At 41.2% G+C, this 23377-nt stretch overlaps 1 protein-coding gene across 32 annotated transcripts in view; it reads right to left on the reverse strand.

Annotated features, from left to right (window-relative positions):
* Positions 1-23377, reverse strand: part of ANKRD44 (ankyrin repeat domain 44) — a 314879-nt gene that overhangs the window by 186590 nt on the left and 104912 nt on the right. For 31 of the 32 annotated variants that reach the window (XR_014079916.1, XR_014079917.1, XR_014079925.1 and 28 more), the window contains one exon: positions 886-969. Coding sequence is in view for 20 of the 32 variants with exons in the window: in XM_081581483.1 (XP_081437609.1) it covers positions 886-969 (84 nt within the window). In the remaining 12 variants the exon portion in view is untranslated. Of the gene's footprint in view, positions 1-885; positions 970-3000; positions 3118-23377 lie in introns of those variants that run through there. The other variant, XR_014079926.1, reaches the window with a different exon arrangement.

Below are 23377 nucleotides of genomic sequence, written 5' to 3' on the forward strand. Positions count from 1 at the left end.
AGAGTTTGATGAAATGCCTTGACCCTTTCATTAAACAAAATGTCCACAAGTGCACGCACATATTACATACTATTTCAGGGTATACACAGGAAGCCAAGTTCATCCGCTCATTCCAGGTTCATGGACCCTCTAGTGCACAGGGCAGCAAATTTTCCCTCCAAAGGGCCAGACAGTAAATATTCTGGGCAGGCCACATACTGTCTCTGTCACAGCTACTCAACTCTGCCGCTACAGTAGGAAAGCTGTCCTTCCCGTGTTCCAACCAAACTTAATTTGTAGATATCAAAATTTGAATTTCATACAATTTTCCTAAGCTACAAAATATTCTTTTTTTTTCATTCTTTTTTCAGCCGTTTAAAAAATAAAAACCATTCTCAGCCCAGTAGCTTGTACGAAAACAGGTGACAAACCATAGTTTGTCAACTCCTGCTTGTAAGGCATGGGTTCTCTAGAACAAAGTTTCTATCTCTATTTTCACTAACTTCTAGCTGAAACTTCACATTTCTTCACATTATGAATGTAGGCAGGAAACCTTAGTGTCGGCAGAAATCATAGGCACATTCATGCCACTTTAGAGTAGTGGCAGGTAACACAAAATATTGATCAGGCTCATCATTATTTTTAAACTATGGCCATTATTAGATTTCCTACTGTATCCTGCCATTTAAATGTGCTGATAAACACATATATTATTATATGAAAATTTTGATTCAATAACTATATTTCAAAATAATTGATTTCCACTTGAATCCTATACATTTTATTTAGAGCATTTCAAAACAGAATCCTGAGAAGTAGGCCAGGGCTTTCACCAGACACCAGAAAGGTCCACAGCACAGAAAAGGTGAAGAGGGTCTGAGCAGGCAAAGCCACAGCATCTCTTACCAGAGCATTCACATCTTCTGTTTTGTGGATGAGCATCCGTATCTCCTCTGGATCACCGCTGAAGATTGCTTGGACCAGTGGTGGCTGTAAACACAGGAGAACTGGAATTAGAACTATAATTAAATAATTGGATTGCACTCAGATGCAGATGGCTAGAAGATCTATTCCCCAAAAGTTTATTCAACAATTATCAATTGGCAGACATAGATGAATATGGCTCGGGTCCATCCTTGCTCGAAGTCCAGTAGGGGAGTTATTTGCATCAAAAAATAACTATAATATGATTTGAAAGCCATGACAGACAGTCACATCTAATCTGGGGCTATGAGTGTAACACGAAAATCACCACTAGTTGAAAATATCCTTGGATGGTCCTTAAATTACCTATCAAGAAAACTACCAAATCTGTGTTTTTGTGCATAGGGTCCCCTGCCATTCCCCAGCTTCTCATTTGACAATGCTCCCTAGACCTTTTAAGTGATTCTGTTCCTAGAGGAACATGTTTCTGGCCTCCTGAACGCTTGCTTTTTTGTCAAAGTTTGGAAAAGCCTTTAAACCATTCCCCCAACACTTTCCATAGCTTAGCCAATGAGCACTGAGTGTTTTAGAGGTGATTACTTCCCCATCTATTCAAAGTAAGTGGTGTAACGGTGGGGTGGGGAGGCAGAAGGGAGGTATTACTAAACATGTATCATCGAACTCACCTAGATTAAACAAGCACAACACACGGTAGAAGGATTTATAAACTTGATGGAAAGCCAGCTGAAAGAAAAACTGGCTCTGCTTGGGTGGTAGGGTGAGAAGAGTGTCCAGAAAAGCTTCATGAAAGGCACCTTCATGAATGCCTCTGAGTTTGCAAAGAGAAGGAAGGACATGGTGGCCAGGGAATCAGAGTGTGCAAGGTGTGGATTTGCAAAGAGCCTGATACGTTAGAAATGCTGCCATCAACCTGGTGACCAGGGTGTGGGAGAAAAGAGGAAAAGGGGTGGGCTCTGGGGTTGGTGTTGGGCTCCCCCACATGGTGAAGGATCCGGTTCAAAGTCAGTTCTGTCCCTTGCCAGTTACATGTTGAGCCCATTTCCCGTGTGTAATCTGAGGCCAAACATGATCTTTGTTGTCTAACCCATCAAAAGGTTGGTTTTAGGAACAACTGAGATAATATATGGGAAAACCTTCTATAACCCTACATGCTACATGCTAATTCGCTTCAGTTGTGTCAGACTCTTTGTGACCCCATGGACTGTAGCCCAACAGGCTCCTTTGTCCATGGGATTCTCCAGGGAAGAATACTAGAGTGGGTAGCCATGCCCTCCTCCAGCGGATCTTCCTGATTCAGGGATGGAATCCAGGTCTCTTATGTCTCCGGCATTGGCAGGTGGGTTCTTTACCACTAGCGCCACCACATGGGAAGTCATACAACCCTATCCAAATAACAGATGTTTTCACTAAGAAATGCTTATGATGTCAATATGGACTATTTGACAATTTTTTTTCCAAAGTTTAAAACCTTGGTAATAACACATGCACACACAACACACATATATTTACTTATAAGTTTGGGAAATTACTTTAGTCCTAGTAGGCAATTGGATGGTGGCAGTTTCCCAAACTTGTCTGATCATAAGTATCACCTAAGATGCTTACTAAAACAATATTCCCAGATCCCTTCCCTGGAGATTCTGGGGTGGGGTCGGAGAACCCAGACTTCTAATAATCACCCACTTAGTTATCGGGAACTGTGAGCACTGACCTAAAGTGACACGGTTAGAATTATCTGCCTCAATCTCTATGTAATCTATATGAAATTCCAAGTCCTGACTTTCCCTACAAACTTTTTCTCTTTTCTACCTTCCTGTTGCCTTTCTTACATGTTTTGATGATGTTCCTTGTTATTTGAGGGGACCACTATAAGTACTGTCAGTAGGACATGGTAAGATTCCTTAAGGAAACATTATATTTAAAACAATGTTAGGGACTTCCCTGGTGGCCCAATGGTTAAGACTCTGTGCTCCCAATACAGGGGACACAGGTTTGATCCCTGGTCGGGGAACTAAGACACCTCATGATGCCGGGTGTGGTCAAAAAAAATATTAAATTGCAAATAAGTATTACCACCTGTCAGGAATTTGTCCACAGTTTTCCCTCTGCCATCAAAGTTTCCAGCAAGTAGACAGATGTATATCTCTTTTTGGTCCCAAATTCTCTCTTAATCCTACTTTCTTGCCAAGGTGTCTGATTCAAAGATAGTTTCTCAAATTACCAACAATTAAGTAGCAGGAAAGAAGTCTTGAAAAGAATGCAAGTTTGACCAGTTGGCATGAGCTGGCACTCTGCCCAAGATAATAAGTTCCTTCCCTATACTTGCTGACTACCTGCCACGTCTCCAGACACCCTGCCTCGTGGCAAGGACCATATTTCAAGTAAAATAGACAGTCATATAAAGTCAGGATTTCAACCAAAATATCTGACTGTGGCATATCTACTTCTTAATTCTCTATCTGCTGTGCTTGTTGCCAAATGCTTGTGCATATTTTTCTGCCTTTTTGAACCTTAAGAGAAAGCAAATACCAAACCCCAATAACCAAGGGATGACAAGCAGAGGCAGATGAGATTTTAGTGTTGAGTCAACAGTGATCAATCAACAGCTGAGAAGTTAAGATTCTGAGAAACAAACCCACCCCAGTTTAATGCACCACTGGTTAGTCACTTTAAGGAAACACAGCTAGATAAGCAAAGCTTCTCTTCACTCTTGAGTGAAAGAATGCACGCAGATATTCAGTCCTCACACCACTCAAGAAAGGCAAGGGTTCCAAGCTATGGCTGGAATGTACCCAAGGAGAGCCACCCTGCAAAGTTGCCAGACAAGGATGCCAGCACAGCCCTCAGCAGGGAGTGGCGTGTGCTTTCCAAAGACCTCCAGGCCCCGTCCCTGAGACCCACTGGAAGGTTATCATCAATGCAGAGAATTCCCAGCAGAGAATGGTATGCATACTTCCTCAATGCCTCCCGGTCTCGCTCTGCTAAAAGCTGCTTTGGGGAGTATTGTCAATGCTCAGAATTCTTAGCATCCATTGGGAAGAAGCTGACAATTGTAACTCTTTCAGTCACATGTATACATGAATAAACCCACATATACATGGCTACATTTTGCCCATGTATGTACTCATCTGCATCTACATTCACGTCTGTATGCACAGAGATACATGCTGATTCACACACAAATCCCTCCCACTCCCTGTGGAACAGAAAAGTGCCCGTTCTCCAAAGTCTTGCTAACTGGACATTTCTGCCCCAACTGGGCTGTGTGGCCACTGTGACATCATTGTTTTCACAACTGTGAATCCAGGCACTATGAGATTCCAAATCAGAACTTCAGACATATGCTTTGCCATGTGTTTGCATGGATGAAGTTCTTGAACTAAATGTCTATAACTCTTGAGGTAGTGGTACTTCTCTTAAAAAAAAAAAAAAAAACCAAAAAACACAGTACAGGCATTTCTTTTTTCCTCTACACTTCCGAATAGAACACACCCATATAACATTTTGACATTCCCTTTTGTTGGGATTTTAATTGGATCCTGCTGTTTTATTTTTCCCTAGACAAACACTTGCCCTGAGAATAAATATTTGGGAAAAGATACATCTAAATATTGTCTCTATTACATGATTTTAAGAAAGAGGGAATATTCTAATTACAGTATTCTTGTTCATAAGTACCAAGTACTTATACTCTGTTGACTATTTATTTGGAAATCACTGTATCTTTTGCCTTGACCTTGATAGGGCCTTCCATGCAAAAGAACAGAGTCCCAAGCCCTGGCATGTACAAGAATTTTTTTTAGAAGTTTCACCCATTTCAATGCTGGCATATACAAAATACAAGTGCTTTGTGTGCAAATTTGAATAAATACATCTTTAACAAGGGTCAGAGTTGTGCCACAAATAGTGGCAGGAAAAAGAGAGAGATTCTGATATCATGAAACCACCAGTTATCAATCCCTAAAGAAATTTAAATTCTTAAAATGAGATATGCAGCTTCAGTTACCAGAATTGTTTTAGCATGTTTAGCAGCTGTAGACTGGAAATGATTTCCATGTGCTGTGGATACTGGCACAGTCCCTCATGTAGATTCAGAAGGATACTTTTTGGGCTTGCTTAACCAATGGCACAAGTAGGGGTCAATATTCAGATGGTACCTGTCCTTGTCTTTCAATACCACCAACTACCAGCACTCTACTGGTAGAAGAGTGAACTGGTAGGGCTGTTCACACTTGCCAGAAGTGTGAATAGCTGCCTTCTAGAGGTGACTGTCTGCCAGCCTGACGACATTTGACCCTTCTAAGACAGAAGAGCAGAGCAGAAGCCCCTTGAATTTGGCAACCATCATGAACAATGTGGCCATTGCTGACATTAGGAACTGAAAATTTATCTGCAAAAAGCCACTTTCACTTTCACTACCCACATCCCCTATCAGCCTACCCACTACAGTATTTTTCTATTTTATTCTCAGTCTTTGAAAACAAATGAGGAAAATACCCAATTCCCAAATATAAGACACTATATCAAATAATGTACTGACAACAGTATTCTCAAACTGTGAAGTAGAGTAACAATTCCACTAGGGGGAGCAAGAAGGTAATTTGTTACCTGGGAGGTAAGAGTAAATATCGGAGAAGGCAATGGCACCCCACTCCAGTACTCTTGCCTGGAAAATCCCATGGACGGAGGAGCCTGGTGGGCTGCAGTCCATGGGGTCGCTAGGAGTCGGACAGGACTGAGCGACTTCACTTTCACTTTTCACTCTCATGCATTGGAGAAGGAAATGGCAACCCACTGCAGTGTTCTTGCCTGGAGAATCCCAGGGACAGGGGAGCCTGGTGGGCTGCCGTCTATGGGGTCGCACAGAGTCAGACACGACTGAAGCGACTTAGCAGCAGCAGCAGCAAGAGTAAATATTCAAGTTGTGTAATTAAGGTAGCTGGAGGATCCACTTTATTCAAGACACGAAAGGATTCAAGCTTCTGGGAGAATTCTTAGTAATAAGTAAACACAACCTGTATTATACCCCAAAACAAAAATTTTTTAAACTTTCCTTTTGATCCCTGAGGGTCCAGATTTTTAGGAAGTAAGAATAAAGCTATTTAAAACCCAGGTGTTAAAGAATTATTTTCTTCACGTACAAAATTCAATTATTTCCTCAACTGCACTTTTAAAAAGTGCTACTAGTGGTATCAGATATGCCACTGGCTTAGGAATAAAGTCCAACTATGAGGAAAGCACTGGTGGTTTAAAGGATCCACTCCGTCCTGTCTTGCAATGAGAGATCCCCACCGGTTAGCACCCTCCAAAATCTTCTACTGAAACCACCAATTTGATTTTAGCTAAATCAAATTGAAAAGTGCATTTCACTTTCAATTTGTCAGAGCTGCATATTCTTTTCTAATATGTTGGCTTTGGAAGATAAGCAGAGTGATAGAGGCTGTCGCTGAGCATCTGAAAATACAGCCCATGGTAGGAAGTCCAAGATGCTCCAGCATAACATTCCAAGTTGTTGGCGTGCTGTTTGTCTTTTTCTGATTAGACTGAATAAGTAAAGATTCCAAGTCTAAATGAAAACATCTTGCATTCTAATCAAGAGTGAGTTTTGGGAATCAATCAATAGCCAAGAGGGAAAAGTGATATTCCTAAACATCTGTCCACACTTAAGTATTCAGAGTACAGTATGTCTTTAAAGCAGGATAGGAGCATGTTATTAGTAGCTAATAGCTGATATAGCAATAATCTAACCATGTGAAACCATCAACTTATACGAACATGCTGAAACACTTCATTAGGTAACAACTGGTTTTTGTGTGAGGCAGTGCTTGCATTTTTACAAAAGGATAATAAAAATTTGCTCGAGTCACTAGATTTAATGGGCAGAACTTGTTAGCTCTATTCATGTGGGTCCTGCCTGCTGTGTGATCTGCTGACAGAGTGCCATTGAGTGCTTCCTGAATATAGATCACTCCTTACTTGGGGAGAAGTTCACTCCATCGTAGAAAGACAATGATGGTCGTAAAATCAGAATCTGTTTCCCTTAAGAATTGTACAAAATATATTGAGTCCTCATAAACATTTTTAATGCAAGACTACATGACTGAAAATGTCTCCTACAAACTATGCCACAGAGTGTCCACAATATTTCCAAGTTTTTATTAAAAACAGAAAAAAGCATAAAACTCAAAGCATTGGTAATACTCTTTTGTAGAGATTTATTAACTTTACACTTGTGAAAGAAAAACTACAGTTAATCAGAAAATGGAAAAATTAATCTATCCAACCTTTTCCAAAATGATTATGACACATAGGCATTGAATATGATATAATTATTCAAGGACCAGTTATTCAGTTTCTGGAACATTCAATTCCTTTGCCTCACCTTCCTTTCCTGAGATCCTCCTTAATGAGAGATCTCTCTGCTCTTTAAGAGCGCTCGTTAGAACCTTCACCAGAGGAGCTCTGGCCGGAAGAAAAATTAAACCCAAGCATGTCAACTTTGCTACTAGATACTTACAAAAGGTTAGGTAAAAGGAAATGACGAAACAACTGTAACTGTAAGCTTGAAATCTGGAAGCAATGTTGATTTTTACGGGCCTGAGATCTCTCTCTCTTCTGCCACAGGAGGGAGACTTATGTATGATAGCAGAGAGACTTTGGGTTACATCTTAGCCATGGTTTCCTCATCTATAAAACAGGGTCATATGATGGTGATGACCCTGTTTTATAGATGAGGAAACCACAAGCAAGATTCCAATAGTACGTGAACCAAGAACTTCCAGATGTTCAAACTGGATTTAGAAAAGGTAGAGGAACGAGAGATTAAATTGCCAAAATCCGTTTGATCAGAGAAAAAGCAAGAGAGTTCCAGAAAAACATCCATTTCTGCTTTATGGACTACGCCAAAGCCTTCAACTGTGTGGATCACAACAAACTGTAGGAAATTCTTAAAGAGATGGGAATACCAGACCATCTTACCTGTCTGCTGAGAAATCTGTATGTAGGTCAAGAGGCAACAGTTAGAACTGGACATGGAACAACAGACTGGTTCCAAATAGGAAAAGGAGTACGTCAAGGCTGTATATTGTCACCCTGCTTATTTAACTTATATGCTGAGTACATCATGTGAAATGCTGGGCTGGATGAAACACAAGCTGGAATCAAGATTGCTGCAAGAAATATCAATAACCTCAGATATGCAGATGACACCACCCTTATGGCAGAAAGTGATGAAGAACTAAAGAGCCTCTTGATGAAAGTGAAAGAGGAGAGTTAAAGAGCTGGCTTAAAACTAAACATTCAAAAAACTAAGATCATGGCATCTGGTCCCATCACTTCATGGCAAATAGAAGGGGAAACAATGGAAAGAGTGACACACTTTATTTCCTTGGGCTCCAAAAATCACTGCAGATGGTGATTGCAGCCATGAAATTAAAAGATGCTTGCTCCTTGGAAGAAAAGCTATGACCAACCTAGATGCATATTAAAAAGCAGTGACATTACTTTGCTGACAAAGGTCCATCTACTCAAAGCTATTGTTTTCCAGTAGTCATGTATGGGTGTGAGAGTTGGACTGTAAAGAAAGCTGAGCGCCAAAGAATTGATGCTTTTGAACTGTGGTGTTGGAGAAGACTCTTGAGAGTCCCTTGGACTGCAAGGAGATCCAACCAGTCCATCCTAAAGGAAATCAGTCCTGAATATGCATTGCAAGGACTGACGCTGAAGTTGAAGCTCCAATCCTTTGGCCACCTGATGTGAAGAACCAACACTGGAAAAGACGCTGGTGCTGGGAAAGACTGAAGGCAGGGGGAGAAGGGGATGACAAAGGATGAGATGGCTTCATGGCATCACCGACTGGATGGACATGAGTTTGAGCAAGCTCCGGGAATTGGTGATGGACAAGGGAAGCGTGGTGAGCTAGAGCCCATGGGTCGCAAAGAGTCGGACATGACTGAGCAACTGAACTGAACTGAGTCATTTTACAAGATACGTTTAAGAAATGAGATAACATATGTCATACCTCCTGTACAAGGCCAATGCTCAATAATAAATAGTGATTAGTGTTGATTTTTGAGGTAATAAGCTCAAAAACTTTCACAGACAAGTGCATGGGATTCAGGGAGATTTCCTTAAAAATTACAGAGCAAATAAATCAAGTTAGGATTATAACCCACTCAACACCACCAGTAAAGCAGAGGGAGCCTTCATACTGGGGAAAAAAGTGTTTATATACAGGAAAGGGAGAAAGAATCACACTGAGTCTGATTCGGCCTTTGTTATTCTGGGCAACCTCAAAAATGCTGCCAGACTCACTGTACTCAGAGATCTAATCTATAAAACCAAAATAACAGCGACTCACCTGAATAATACATCATCTCTCTTTACTCATCCAGCTGTGCCCCATATTTATGTCTTCTGGATGGGACATGAAACTTTACTGTTTAAGGTTATAATAAACAAACATGGTTTCACTTTCCTTTATGTTTTCCTGATGCTCATTAAAATTAATTCCCTGTTTGGAGCTGTGAGGGGGGTCAAGTGATTTGCCTGTTAGTGGCTAAGTTGAGACGAGAATTTAGTTTTCCAGATTCTCTCAGTTCAGTACTTTCTCTCTCACATGTCATATTAATACAATAAATATAAAATAAATATATTATATATAAGTCTTAAGCAGTAATTCAGCCTCAACTTCAATGAACTTTCTATGGAGAAATTTTACAACTTTACAACTCACTAAGGGAAAACAGACCTGATAGACAGAGTGCCTGATGAACTATGGACAGAGGTTCGTGACATTGTACAGCAGACAGGGATCAAGAAAAGCCCCATGGAAAAGAAATGCAAAAAAGCAAAATGGCTGTCTGAGGAGGCCGTACAGATAGCTGGGAAAAGAAGACAAGCGAAAAGCAAAGGAGAAAAGGAAAGATGTTCTCATCTGAATGCAGAGTTCCAAAGAATAGCAAGGAGAGATAAGAAAGCCTTCCTCACGATCAGTGCAAAGAAATAGAGGAAAACAACAGATTGGGAAAGACTAGAGATCTCTTCAAGAAAATTAGAGATACCAAAGGAACATTTCATGCAAAGATAGGTTCGATAAAGGACAGAAATGGTATGGACCTAACAGAAGCAGAAGATATTAAGAAGAGGTGGCAAGATAGACAGAAGAACTGTACAAAAAAGATCTTCACGACCCAGATAATCACGATGGTGTGATCACTCACCTAGAGCCAGACATCCTGGAATGTGAAGTCAAGTGGGCCTCAGAAAGCATCACAATGAACAAAGCTAGTGGAGGTGATGGAATTCCAGTTGAGCTCTTTCAAATCCTCAAAGGTGATGCTGTGAAAGTGCTGAACTCGATATGCCAGCAAATCTGGAAAACTCAGCAGTGGCCACAGGACTGGAAGAGGTCAGTCTTCGTTCCAATCCCAAAGAAAGGCAATGCCAAAGAATGCTCAAACTACCTCACAATTGCACTCATCTCACATGCTAGTAAAGTAATGCTCAAAATTCTCCAAGCCAGGCTTCAGCAATACGTGAACCGTGAACTTCCAGATGTTCAAGCTGGTTTTAGAAAAGGCAGAGGAACCAGAGATCAAATTGCCAATATCCACTGGATCATCGAAAAAGCAAGAGAGTTCCAGAAAAACTTCTATTTCTGCGTTATTGACTATGCCAAAGCCTTTGACTGTGTGGATCACAATAAACTGTGGAAAATTCTGAAAGAGATGGGAATACCAGACCATCTGACCTGTCTCGAGAAACCTGTATGCAGGTCAGGAAGCAACAGTTAGAACTGGACATGGAACAACAGACTGGTTACAAATAGGAAAAGGAGTACGTCAAGGCTGTATATTGTCACCCTGCTTATTTAACTTCTATGCAGAGTACATCATGAGAAACGCTGGGCTAGAAGAAACACAGGCTGGAATCAAGATTGCCGGGAGAAATATCAATAACCTCAGATATGCAGATGACACCACCCTTATGGCAGAAAGTGAAGAAGAACTAAAGAGCCTCTTGATGAAAGTGAAAGAGGAGAGTGAAAAAGTTGGCTTAAAGCTCAACGTTCAGAAAACTAAGATCATGGCATCTGGTCCCATCACTTCATGCGAAATAGATGGGGAAACAGTGGAAACAGTGTCAGACTTTATTTTTTTGGGCTCCAAAATCACTGCTGATTGTGATTGCAGCCATGAAATTAAAAGACGCTTACTCCTTGGAAGGAAGGTTATGGCCAACCTAGATAGCATATTTAAAAGCAGAGACATTACTTTGCCAACAAAAGTCCGCCTAGTCAAGGCTATGGTTTTTCCAGTGGTCATGTATGGATGTGAGAGTTGGACGGTGAAGAAAGCTGAGCGCCGCAGAATTGATGCTTTTGAACTGTGGTGTTGGAGAAGACTCTTGAGAGTCCCTTGGACTGCAAGGAGATCCAATTAATCCATCCTAAAGGAGATCAATCCTGGGTGTTCATTGGAAGGTCTGATGTTGAAGCTGAAACTCCAATACTTTGGCCACCTCATGCGAAGGGCTGACTCATTGGAAAAAGACCCTAATGCTGGGTAGGATTGGGGGCGGGAGGAGAAGGGGACGACAGAGGATGAGATGGTTGGATGGCATCACCGACTCGATGGACATGGGTTTGGGTGGACTCTGGGAGTTGGTGATGGACAGAGAGGCCTGGCGTGCTGCAATTCATGGGGTCACAAAGAGTCGGACACGACTGAGCGACTGAACTGAACTGAACTGAAGGGAAAATATTACCATTTCTATTCTCTCTCTATATGTGTGTATATACACCATATAATGACTATATATGTGTATATATTTCTAGATACAGTCCTCCCAACACAATGACTAACAATGAAACAATCTTGCCAAAAGTTAGAAAACAAATAGGTACAATCTCAAACCTGGGGAAAGCACTCTCTGTGAACTGAATTCTCAGAAAGAATGAGAAGGGAGGTGTAAGCTAGATTTTGAATGAGACTGTGAAGACTGTGGCGAGTATATCTTTCATGTTGGAGAATGGTAGACAGTGAAGTTAGAAAAAACAACGGTGGAGGGAGCATGATGCCAGCAGAAGGAGCTTTAACCTAATCTTCTGAGCAAACAGGAACTGAAGGTCTTGAGCAAGAAAACGGCACAGTCTTTGCAGTTAACCTGGCCACACTGTGGGTGGGCATTCAAGGAGAGGAAGGAGTTAAGGGAACCCAGTGAGAACACTAGCACGGCAATTCAGGCATCCCAGGAGAGACCTTTCCCATCTCCAGGTATCTTGGGCTCCCCAGTTACAGCTTACCGGGAAACAGTGGAAATGACAGATTCTGTTTTTACTTCTTTGATGTTGCTCTATTCCTGGATGCAAATTTGGCTCCGCATCTTGGCAATTTTCCTCTCCTCTTTATACATAGTCCAAATCTCCTGCCCCCAACACACTACTGCTTCCAGGTGAAATCGAGGTTACTCCCTTTAGTTCCTGGAACACTTCCATCTCCACCCGAACAGAACCTCCATGGAAATAAGTTCTGTTTTGTCAGACTTGTCACTTGAGCACTGAATTTAAATCATAGCATTTCAAAAATAGGCCACAACCATAAAGAGAAAAGCAAAGCAAAACAACACAGACATACTTTGCCAAATGCCATATTTGTATTGGGATCTGCTGCCAATTACCCACATCTTTCTTCACTCTGTCTAGTTTGAAATGGCTTGAGATCAAATCTCAACTTTAGCTAAGTTAATTAAACACTGTTCAGGAGTTAACATTTAAAGAAAGTTATTTTAAGCAAGAGTACAATAGATCCAAGAGGTTAGCGCATGCAGCATATTTCAGTTCAGTTCAGTCACTCAGTCGTGTCCAACTCTTTGCGACCCCATGAATTGCAGCACGCCAGGCCTCTCTGTGCATCACCAACTCCTGAAGTCTACCCAAACCCATGTCCATCGAGTCAGTGATGCCATCCAACCATCTCATCCTCTGTCGTCCCCTTCTCCTCCCGCCTCCAATCCTACCCAGCATTAGAGTCTTCTCCAATGAGTCAACTCTTTGCATCAGGTGGCCAAAGTATTGGAGTTTCAGCTTCAACATCAGTTCTTCCAACGAACACTCAGGATTGATCTCCTTTAGGATGGACTGGTTGGATCTCCTTGCAGTCCAAGGGACTCTCAAGAGTCTTCTCCAACACCACAGTTCAAAAACATCAATTCTTCAGCGCTCAGCTATCTTCACCGTCCAACTCTCACATCCATACATGACCACTGGAAAAACCATAGCCTTGACTAGATGGACTTTTGTTGGCAAAGTAATGTCTCTGCTTTTAAATATGCTATCTAGGTTGGCCATAACCTTCCTTCCAAGGAGTAAGCGTCTTTTAATTTCATGCCTGCAATCACCATCAGCAGTGATTTTGGAGCCCAAAAAAATAAAGTCTGACACTGTTTCCACTGTTTCCCCATCTATTTCCCATGAAGTGATGGGACCAGATGCCATGATCTTAGTTTAAGATATTTAAACTACTGTAATTTTAGTGAAACAAAAAGAACAACAATATACTTCTACAACAGTTCCCTGTTTTGAGAAATTTTTATAGAGGTTTTATATCCTATCTTAGTTTTGTTAACATTCTTTGTATAACTGTATCTTAGCAAAGATGGGCTCAATAAAGGACCGAAATGGTAGGGACCTAACAGAAGCAGAAGATATTAAGAAGAGGTGGGAAGAATACACAGAAGAACTGTACAAAAAAGATCTTCACCACCCAGATAATCATGATGGTGTGTTCACTCACCTAGAGCCAGACATCCTGGAATGTGAAGTCAAGTGGGCCTTAGGAAGCATCACAATGAACAAAGCTAGTGGAGGTGATGGAATTCCAGTTGAGCTATTTCAAATCCTGAAAGATGATGCTGTGAAAGTGCTGCACTCAATATGCCAGCAAATTTGGAAAACTAAGCAGTGGCCACCGGACTGGAAAAGGTCAGTTGTCATTCCAATCCCAAAGAAAGGCAATGCCAATGAATGCTCAAACTACTGCACAATTGCACTCATCTCACATGCTAGTAAAGTAATGCTTAAATTTCTCCAAGCCAGGCTTCAGCAATACGAGAACCAGGAACCTCCAGATGTTCAAGCTGGTTTTAGAAAAGGCAAAGGAACCAGAGATCAAATTGCCAACATCCGCTGGATCATCAAAAAAGCAAGAGAGTTCCAGAAAAACTTCTATTTCTGCTTTATTTACTAGGCCAAAGCCTTTGACTGTGTGGATCACAATAAACTGTGGAAAATTCTGAAAGAGATGGGCATGCCAGACCACCTGACCTGCCTCTTGAGAAACCTGTATGCAGGTCAGGAAGCAACAGTTAGAACTGGACATGGAACAACAGACTGGTTACAAATAGGAAAAGGAGTACGTCAAGGCTGTATATTGTAACCCTACTTATTCAACTTATATGCAGAATACATCATGAGAAAGGCTGGGCTGGAGGAAGCACAAGCTGGAATCAAGATTGCCGGGAGAAATATCAATAACCTCAGATATGCAGATGACACCACCCTTATGGCAGAAAGTGAAGAAGAACTAAAGAGCCTCTTGATGAAAGTGAAAGAGGAGAGTGAAAAAGTTGGCTTAAAGCTCAACATTCAGAAAACTAAGATCATGGCATCCAGTCCCATCACTTCATCGCAGATAGATGGGCAAACAGTGCAAACAGTGGCTGACTTTATTTTTTTGGGCTCCAAAAATCACTGCAGATGGTGATTGCAGCAATGAAATTAAAAGACACTTACTCCTTCAAAGCAAAGTTATGACCAACCTAGACAGCATATTAAAAAGCAGAGACACTACTTTGCCAACAAAGGTCTGTCTAGTCAAGACTATGGTTTTTCCAGTGGTCATATATGAATGTGAGAGTTCGATTATAAACAAAGCTGAGCACCGAAGAACTGATGCTTTTTTGAAGTGTGGTGTTGGAGAAGGCTCTTGAGAGTTCCTTGGACTGCAAGGAGATCCAACCAGTCCATCCTAAAGGGGATCAGTCCTGGATGTTCTGTGGAAGGACTGATGCTGAAGCTGAAACTCCAATACTTTGGCCACCTGATGCGAAGAGCTGTCTCATTGGAAAAGACCCTCATGCTGCGAAAGATTGAGGGCAGGAGGAGAAGGGGATGACGAAGGATGAGATGGTTGGATAGCATCACCGACTCGATGGACATGGGTTTGGGTGGAGTCTGGGAGTTGGTGATGGACAGGGAGGCCTGGCGTGCTGCGGTTTATGGGGTCACAAAGAGTCGGACACGACTGAGCGACTGAACTGACTGATAGTATATTGAATTCATGTGGTTTTAAAAACAATCAGTGATTTTAAAATGTTAATCACTGAAATGAAAGCCCTTTTAGTGATCTTTGTGGAGGAAAAATATATATATGGCCAGAAGATGATTTTCCAAGGTAATAAGTGTATTCAGTGTAATTTCTTTGTTCAGATACAGAAAGTGGTTTTCAGTTTTAGGATGCATTGTACAAGCACAACTATTTTATTAATATTTGATATATACATTCCTTATCATAATAAGGAAGTGATAAAATAGTATTACTAAAGAAAAAATATGACAGACCATAAATTACAGTAATATTCTCTTGTGATCTAGAGTAATTATAACTTTTGAGAATTACTGGCAATTGGAAGCTAAATAAAACAATTCAAGCATCCTTTAAAAACAAAATCAATGTAGAGAAATAAAAGGCATTGAGCAGGAAGGTGGCAATTTCTTGTTATATTTGGAGGAGGGTGGAATGACCACTTTATGAGATATAATGAATTAACTGAATCACATAAGGTTATTCATGGCTCAGGCAAATTCCAAATTGAGTTTGTCTAATTTGTTAGAACCTGAATTCTCTCAAAAGTCACCTTTTGCCCAGTTAAGTCTTTCCAAAGTCCATGGGAATTTCCTTTTAAACTTCTCCTTCCTTTCTGTAGTTCTTTTTCTTTGAATTCCACAGAATTCCTTGGAAAGGAAGACAGCAGTAAAACTCTCACCACTTCTCCACAGGGAGCCAGATGGGAGATTACAGAAATGCACAAAATGGAGTCACCTTCCTGGCCTTGGCTGTTCAAATCTAGGGCAGTGCATTGACCTGGACCTCCACTAGTCTCTGCCTGAGATGCCTGGAGGGTCCCCTGCTGCCCACAAAACCAAGAAGGTTACAAGGAATGCAAATCTACTAGGGACCCTGTCAGGGTAGTCTTCCAGGAAGCATCTTTCCACTTTCCCCATCCGATGTCATAGCAAGGGCATTCCGTGACAGATATCAAAGGGCAATGATAAGACAGCAGGAAGAAAAGAGTCCAAGAGACTGGAAAACATTGGATAATATAAAATAGGAACTTTTGCAAAAACGAAGAGTCATATCATATTTCCTTGCTGAGATACTAACTCTGTTCATATTTCCTTTGTTTCTCTGCACAACACCCCACCAACAAGAAATGAATGAAATGTTTTTTTAAAATTAATCTGGTACATTTCAGATAACAATTACATTCAATTCAACAAAGACTTATTAAACGTTATGAAATTTACTAAGGGTAACAAATTCTGACACTGAGATATGCCAGTTTCTTCCTTGATGAAGTTACCAAGGTGGAAGGGGAAGAATACAACTTGAATGTAAGGTAGATACCGTAGGAGAAGTACATGAGAAGGGGGACAGGTCACATTGGCTTCCTGAAAGATGTGGCCTTTGAAATAAAGGTTGGAAAGGATTTTAACAAGTAGAGATGGATGAAATGGGGAGGGAGTGATCCTACCTCAGAAGAACATGAGCAGAAGACTAAATGTGCACGGGGAACAGGTTTATGTAGCTGGAGCCTGAGAGACATGAGGTAAACTGAGAAGTACACTGGGATCCTATTCAAGAAGGCTCTGAACACCAGGTCTAGAGATCTGGACTCTCTTCTTTCCAGCTGGGGAGTCATATGTTTCTGAGCAGGGGAATTATCTAAGAGTTGTGCTTTAAAACAATCACTCTGGAAATGGATTTGTACGATAAATTGGAAGAAAAGACCAGAGAGGTAAGTTAGGAGACCACAACAACAGGCTGGGCAATAGGTCCTGGGCTTGGTGTCCCTCAGCTCTCTTACCTATCAGTCCCTAAAAACTATCTCCACCTTTAATGCAACAAGAGCTAGCCAGCTCCAGCATGGTGGTCTCAATTCAGAAAGACTCTCACCAACTTCCTAGGTGAAATGCAGGGCTCTGGAGCAGAGTTGCCCTGATCATCTGCAGAGGAGTAGCGGAAATTCTGTAGCATTCGCTTTCTTTACTTTTCCACTTGTGCAAGCACGTCCAGTTGCCTACTCTGTTCTCTTCAGCTCTGGGACAGGAAGTTCCTAGGGATCACAGGTCTGTTAGCATCCTGCATCTGAACAACGTGCTACTTCTCTCCCCTCTCCACCACAGAAACCAGAGCATCATGCTTTCGGTTTTGGTGCTACGTTTGTAATTTAGGTTTTGGTGAAAAAAGAACTTATCTTTATATCATAAGCTCAAAAAAACAAAAATGAAAAAGACTCAAGTATAATCCTGTCTTTATTTCCTAGTTCTAAAATTTAGCCAAAGAATAAAATTCATTTTTTTTCAATCATGCAAAGGATTAAAAATAGAAAGAAGTATTACAAGAAAGGGACTTTCTAACACATAAAAACCTCTGTGCATTTGCTCTTTGTCTTTTATTTGCTGGTATTTGATCTTAGTAGCTCTCTTGTTGCAGTAACACAAAGACAGCAATAACAATCTAATGTGTATCCTTCCACATCTTTCCCCCAAGTCCTTGCTGATATATCAAAATACAGATACAGATATAGGAGGCAACAGAGTTATCTCAAAGGTGGGATTTTACTGTCCCCGTATCTTCGTATTTACAAGAATAATACAGTCACCAGCTATATGTAGGATTAACTCATCTCTTTTCATAGCTATATGGCACTCCATAATACAGACAGACCACAATATACTCCATTATTCTCACAGCTGGGCAGTCAGGTTGTTCCTGGTTGGTGCCACAACCAACAGCCTCTCAGTATCTATCCTAGCCAGTGCATTTCACAGAAAAGTGCTACCAGAGCTGAAAGCATTTTCCGAGGACCCACTAGAGTGCCTGAAGAACTATGAATGGTGGTTCTTAACATGGTAAAGGAGGCGGTGACCAAACACAGCCCCAAGAAAAAGAAATGCAAGAAGGCAAAGTGGTTATCTGAGGAGGCCTTACAAATAGCTGAGAAAAGAAGAAAAGTAAAAGTCAAAGGAGAAAGGGAACGCAGAGATCCAGAGAACAGCAAGGAGAGGTAAGAAAGCCTTCTTAAGTGACCCATGCAAAGAAACAGAGGAAAACAGTGGAATGGGAAAGACGGCAGATCTCTTCAAGAAAGTTGGAGATACCAACAGAACATTTCATGCAAAGATGGGCACAATAAAGGACAGAAACAGCATGGACCTAACAGAAGCAGAAGAGATTAAGAAGTGGCAAGAATACACAAAAGAACTACACAAATAATGTCTTAAGGACCTGGATAACCGCAATGGTAGGATCGCTCTCACACCATAGAAAAGACATCCTGGAGTGTGAAGTCAAGTGGGCCTTAGGAAGCAATACTATGAACAAAGCTAGTGGAGGTGATGGAATTCCAGTTGAGATATTTCAAATTCTAAAAGATGATGCTGTTAAAGTGTTGCACTCAGTTTGTCAGCAAATTTGGAAAACTCAGCAGTGGCCACAGGACTGGAAAAGGTCAGTTTTCATTCCAATACTGAAGAATGGCAGTGCTAAAGAATGTACAAACTAACATACAATTGTGCTCATTTCACATGCTAGTATGGATATGCTCAAAATCCTCCAAGCTAGGCTCCAACGGTATGTGAACCAAGAACTTCCAGATGTGCAAGCTGGATTTAGAAAAGGCAGAGGATCCAAAAATCAAATTGCCAACATTTGTTGGATCATAGAAAAAGTAAGGCAATTCTAGAAAAACATCTACTTGTGCTTCGTAGACTACACTAAAGCCTTTGGCTGTGTGGATCACATTAAACTGTGGAAATTTCTTAAAGAGATGGGAATACCAGACCACCTTACCTGTCTCCTGAGAAACCTATATGCAAGTCAAGAAGCAACAGTGAGATTTGCACATGGAACAACTGACTGGTTCAAAATTGGTAAAGCAGTATATCAAGGCTGTATATTGTCACTCTGCTCATTTAACTTCTATGCAGAGTACATCATGAGAAATGCAGGCTGGATGAATTACAAGCTGAAATCAAGACTGCTGGGATAAATATCAACAATCTCAGGTATGCAGATGATACTACTCTAATGGCAGGAAGTGAAGAGTAACTAAAGAGCATTTTGATAAGGGTGAAAGAAGAGGGTGAAAAAGCTGGCTTAAAAACATTCAAAAAACTAAGATCATGGCTTCTGGTCCCATGACTTCATGGCAAATAGATGGGGAAAAGTGGAAACAGTGGCAGATTTTATTTTCCTAGGCTCCAAAATTACTGCAGATGTTGACTGCAGCCATGAAATTAAAAGACACTTGCTCCTTGGAAGAAAAGCCATGACAAATCTAGACAGCATATTACAAAACAGAGACATCACTTTGCCAACAAAGGTCCCTATAGTCAAAGCCATGGTTTTTCCAGTCATGTATGGATGTGAGAGTTGGACCAAAAAGAGTGTCGAAGAATTGATGCTTTTCAACTGTGGTGTTGGAGAAGACTCTTGAAAGTTCCATGGACGGCAAGGAGTTCAAACCAGTCAATCCTAAAGGAAATCAACTCTGAATCTTCATTGGAAGGACTGATGCTGAAGTTCCAATATTTTTGCCACCTGACATGAAGAGCCAACTCATTGGAAAAGACACTGATGCTGGGAAAGATTGAGGGCAGGAGGAGAAGAGGGCAACAGAGGATGAAATGGTTGGATGGCATCACCAACCCTACATGAGTTTGAGCAAAGTCCAAGAGATAATGAAGGACAGGGAAGCCTGCCATGGTGCAGTCCACGTGGTTGCAAGAATCAGACATGACTTAGTGACTGAACAACAACAACTACAGGCTACAGGTTTATGAAATATGCAAAAGAAGGATGTGACATAGTCCCTTCCTCAGAGAGTACCAAAGATAGCTGGAGAAGTAAGTCAAACCCACACCAAACAATTAAACTGTTTTAAGATTGGACTGAGCCACGTTCTACAGACTTTACACAAGGGAATGCCGGGTTTTCCTCCAGCACAATGATAGCTCAGAGGTCCCTCCAGCCCTAATATTCTCAGAAGCTTCACTGATTCAGAAAAGGGGAAAACAGGAAAGACTAAGAAGTCAAGGAGGTGTCTGTGGAGGAGGCAGGACTTTGATCAAGACCCAAGAAGAGTTTAGATCAATGGAGAAAAACAAATTGTATTTCTGTGACAAATGAGCCAGGGTACAGCACTGACTTGAGCCACGAATATGTTCAGGAGAGTGACACAAAGCAGGCCCTTCTCTAGGTCGCAGCATTTCCAAACACGCCCTCTCCCACTCTTCTACCCCCATCCAGCCTTGGCTTAAGGTATAAAGAATCCCAAGTTTAGCTGCCACTGAGCACTAGACTCACATGGAATCAAATGCACTACTTCCAGCCAGTGGAAACTTGAAAATAGTCCCCAGATCTCTTCTCTCCCTATCCTCCACACACCCCTCCCAGCCCTGCATGCACACACACATCCCACCTTGTTCTAAGCCCTGTAAATAACAGTAGTTGTTTAAACTGTTTCTGTCCATCTGGGAAAACACACATATAACATGGAGGAAAGAAAAAATGCAGCTTCAGTGACTATAATTTAACCAAAAAACTGAATTTGAGAATCAAAAGCTGTTTAAAATGTTGTTACTGATGACTGACTACTGAAACTGACGACTACACTGTTAGTCTTTGACCCTAAGCTGCCATACTTTGTTTGTAACTTACCAAGTTCATCTAAATACAGAGCACATTTAATACCATGTTTTAAATTTTATCATATTGGTAACTAAGATTTGAGAGTTCTGTGTGTATGCTGGATATATATTATACCTTGATACTAAACATAAGTGGCTCTGTGACAAAATTCTGAAAATGAATTCAACATAAGTAAATTAATGTGCTTTTTATCTCAGAGCCTTGAGATTTAAAAGTTGCATGTAATTTTTAAAAGTTGGAATCACAGGGAAATCTATGCTTTTCTTTTTCTTTTTACTACCCTTCCCAGTCTACAATTAATTTTCAACACATGTTTTTAAACTTTAGGAAAACAAGATTTACTCTCAGGATGTTTACTTGAATGCCAAGTTGAAAGACATAATCTTGACAGGCATAGTGCAGAAAATAAGGGCTTTTAATAAGGAGAGGGAATTATTGAGTTTAAATAAAACCTAATTTGCTTGTTGAATCTGAAACTCCAATACTTTGGCCACCTGATGCAAAGAACTGACTCATTTGGAAAGACCCTGATGCTGGGAAAGATTGAATGTGGGAGGAGAAGGGGACGACAGAGGATGAGATGGTTGGATGGCATCGCTGACTCAATGGACATGAGTTTGAGTAGACTCCGGGAGCTGGTGATGAACAGGGAGGCCTGGTGTGCTGCAGTCCATGGGATCGCAAAGAGTCAGACACGACTGAGCGACTGAACTGAACTGAACTGAACTTGCTGTTTCTACTTTACAATAAGAAAAAAAAAAAAAAAACCCTTGATCTCCACTGTACCAGCACAACCACAAAGGCAACTGAGGTCTGAGACTGGGTGCCAGGAAGGCAGCCAGTGTCCCAATGCTTCCTATGGCTGGATCAGTGATAACTGAGGTACCTGTCTTGGTGGCTCCACACACTCTTTTCCTCACCAACACTCTCCCTGAAATGAGCTTTAAGTGATATGAAGACCTCAGGAGTGTCTTTGCAAGTTAAATCTAGATTTGGGAACCTGCCCTACACATCTAACATCAAAACTCATAGCAACTGTTACCCAGTTACCACACTACACTGCAGTGGTTTAAAATGCACCGTATGATCATATTTCTTTAGAGATCACAGGCCCATTGTTCCAAAGAACTTTTGGCTGCCCTTCCTCCTCCCAGGGATAGAACTGGGCTTGGCCACAGGCAATAAAACCAGGGTCTCCTGTGATGGACATGGCCTGCCCGGACATGTTGGGGCCTGTCCCTCTTTCAGAGAGCCTGAGTACATTTGGCATGTATGACTACATTTGGCTTCTTGAATCATGACTGATCAAAAATGTTGAAATGAGGCCACTGAGGGAGGTAGAAAAATTATCTGAGAAGTCAGAGGCCTGGTTTTGCTCTGGCCCTAGTGAACAGGTATAATAAAACTAGGGCAAGTCACAAAGCTAACAGAAACCTCAGTTTCCTCCCCTGGAAGGGCAGGTTCAAAACAGTCGACTCCTCAAGAATAAGAAGGGGAAGACTAGATTTTGCGAGGGAAAAAAAATCCACTGAAGGGTCCAGATGATGGTAAGCCCACTTGGCCATAGACCATGTTGCTCACAGCAAGGGAACTAGCAGGACCTGTCTGCTTGGAACTGGTCAGAGGACTGGGACAATGAATAGTGTGCAGTTCTCAGTGCTTCTTTTATTTTTGAAGATCTACGTTACGGGTACAGAAGAAATTGGGCTAATGATCCAGCTAGGTTGCATATCAGAATCTCCTGGAGAAGTAGGTCCCACTCCATTGGGCCTGAAGCAGTAAGTCAGAAATGGAAATTCTAGCAAAGGCACTTGAAAAGACTTTCCAGGCAACTTACATGTAAATACATGTTTCCTCAAACATATATTCACAGAATCTGATTCTTCATATCAATATCTTAGAAACAGTATACTTTTGACCCCACAGTCCACTTCAAGGAAACCATCCTATATAAGTAACTAGTGAAAAGTGGGAGTGTTAGTCCCTCACTCGTGTCCCATTTGTGACCCCATGGACTGTAGTCCATCAGGTTCCTTCTGTCCATGGAATTTTCCAGACAAGAATACTGGAGTTGGTAGCCATTCCCTTCTCCAGAGAAATAACTAGGTAGATATGCCTACACTTTTTATATAGAGATGTTCACACCAGTATTCATGACTGCAAAAATTAGAAAGGAAAGAGTGTAAAAGCTTAGGAAATGATTAAACAAGCTAAAATACATAAAGCCAAAAAAAGATACAGAAATAGGCACCAGGCACACAAAAAGATGTCAAACATCATTAGTCATCAGAGAAATGCAAATCAAAACCACAGTGAGATACCACTTCAAATACACTAGGGATGGATAAAACAAAACAAAACAAATAGAAAGTGTTGGTGACAATGTGGAGAAATTGGAACACGGCTGATAGGGGTATGAAATGGTGTAGCCACTGTGGAAAACAATCTGGAGGTTCCTC

The sequence above is a fragment of the Giraffa tippelskirchi genome, chromosome 3 (genome assembly GCF_054371585.1).
Source record: "Giraffa tippelskirchi isolate mGirTip1 chromosome 3, T2T-mGirTip1v1.2.pri, whole genome shotgun sequence".
Lineage (NCBI taxonomy): Eukaryota > Metazoa > Chordata > Mammalia > Artiodactyla > Giraffidae > Giraffa > Giraffa tippelskirchi.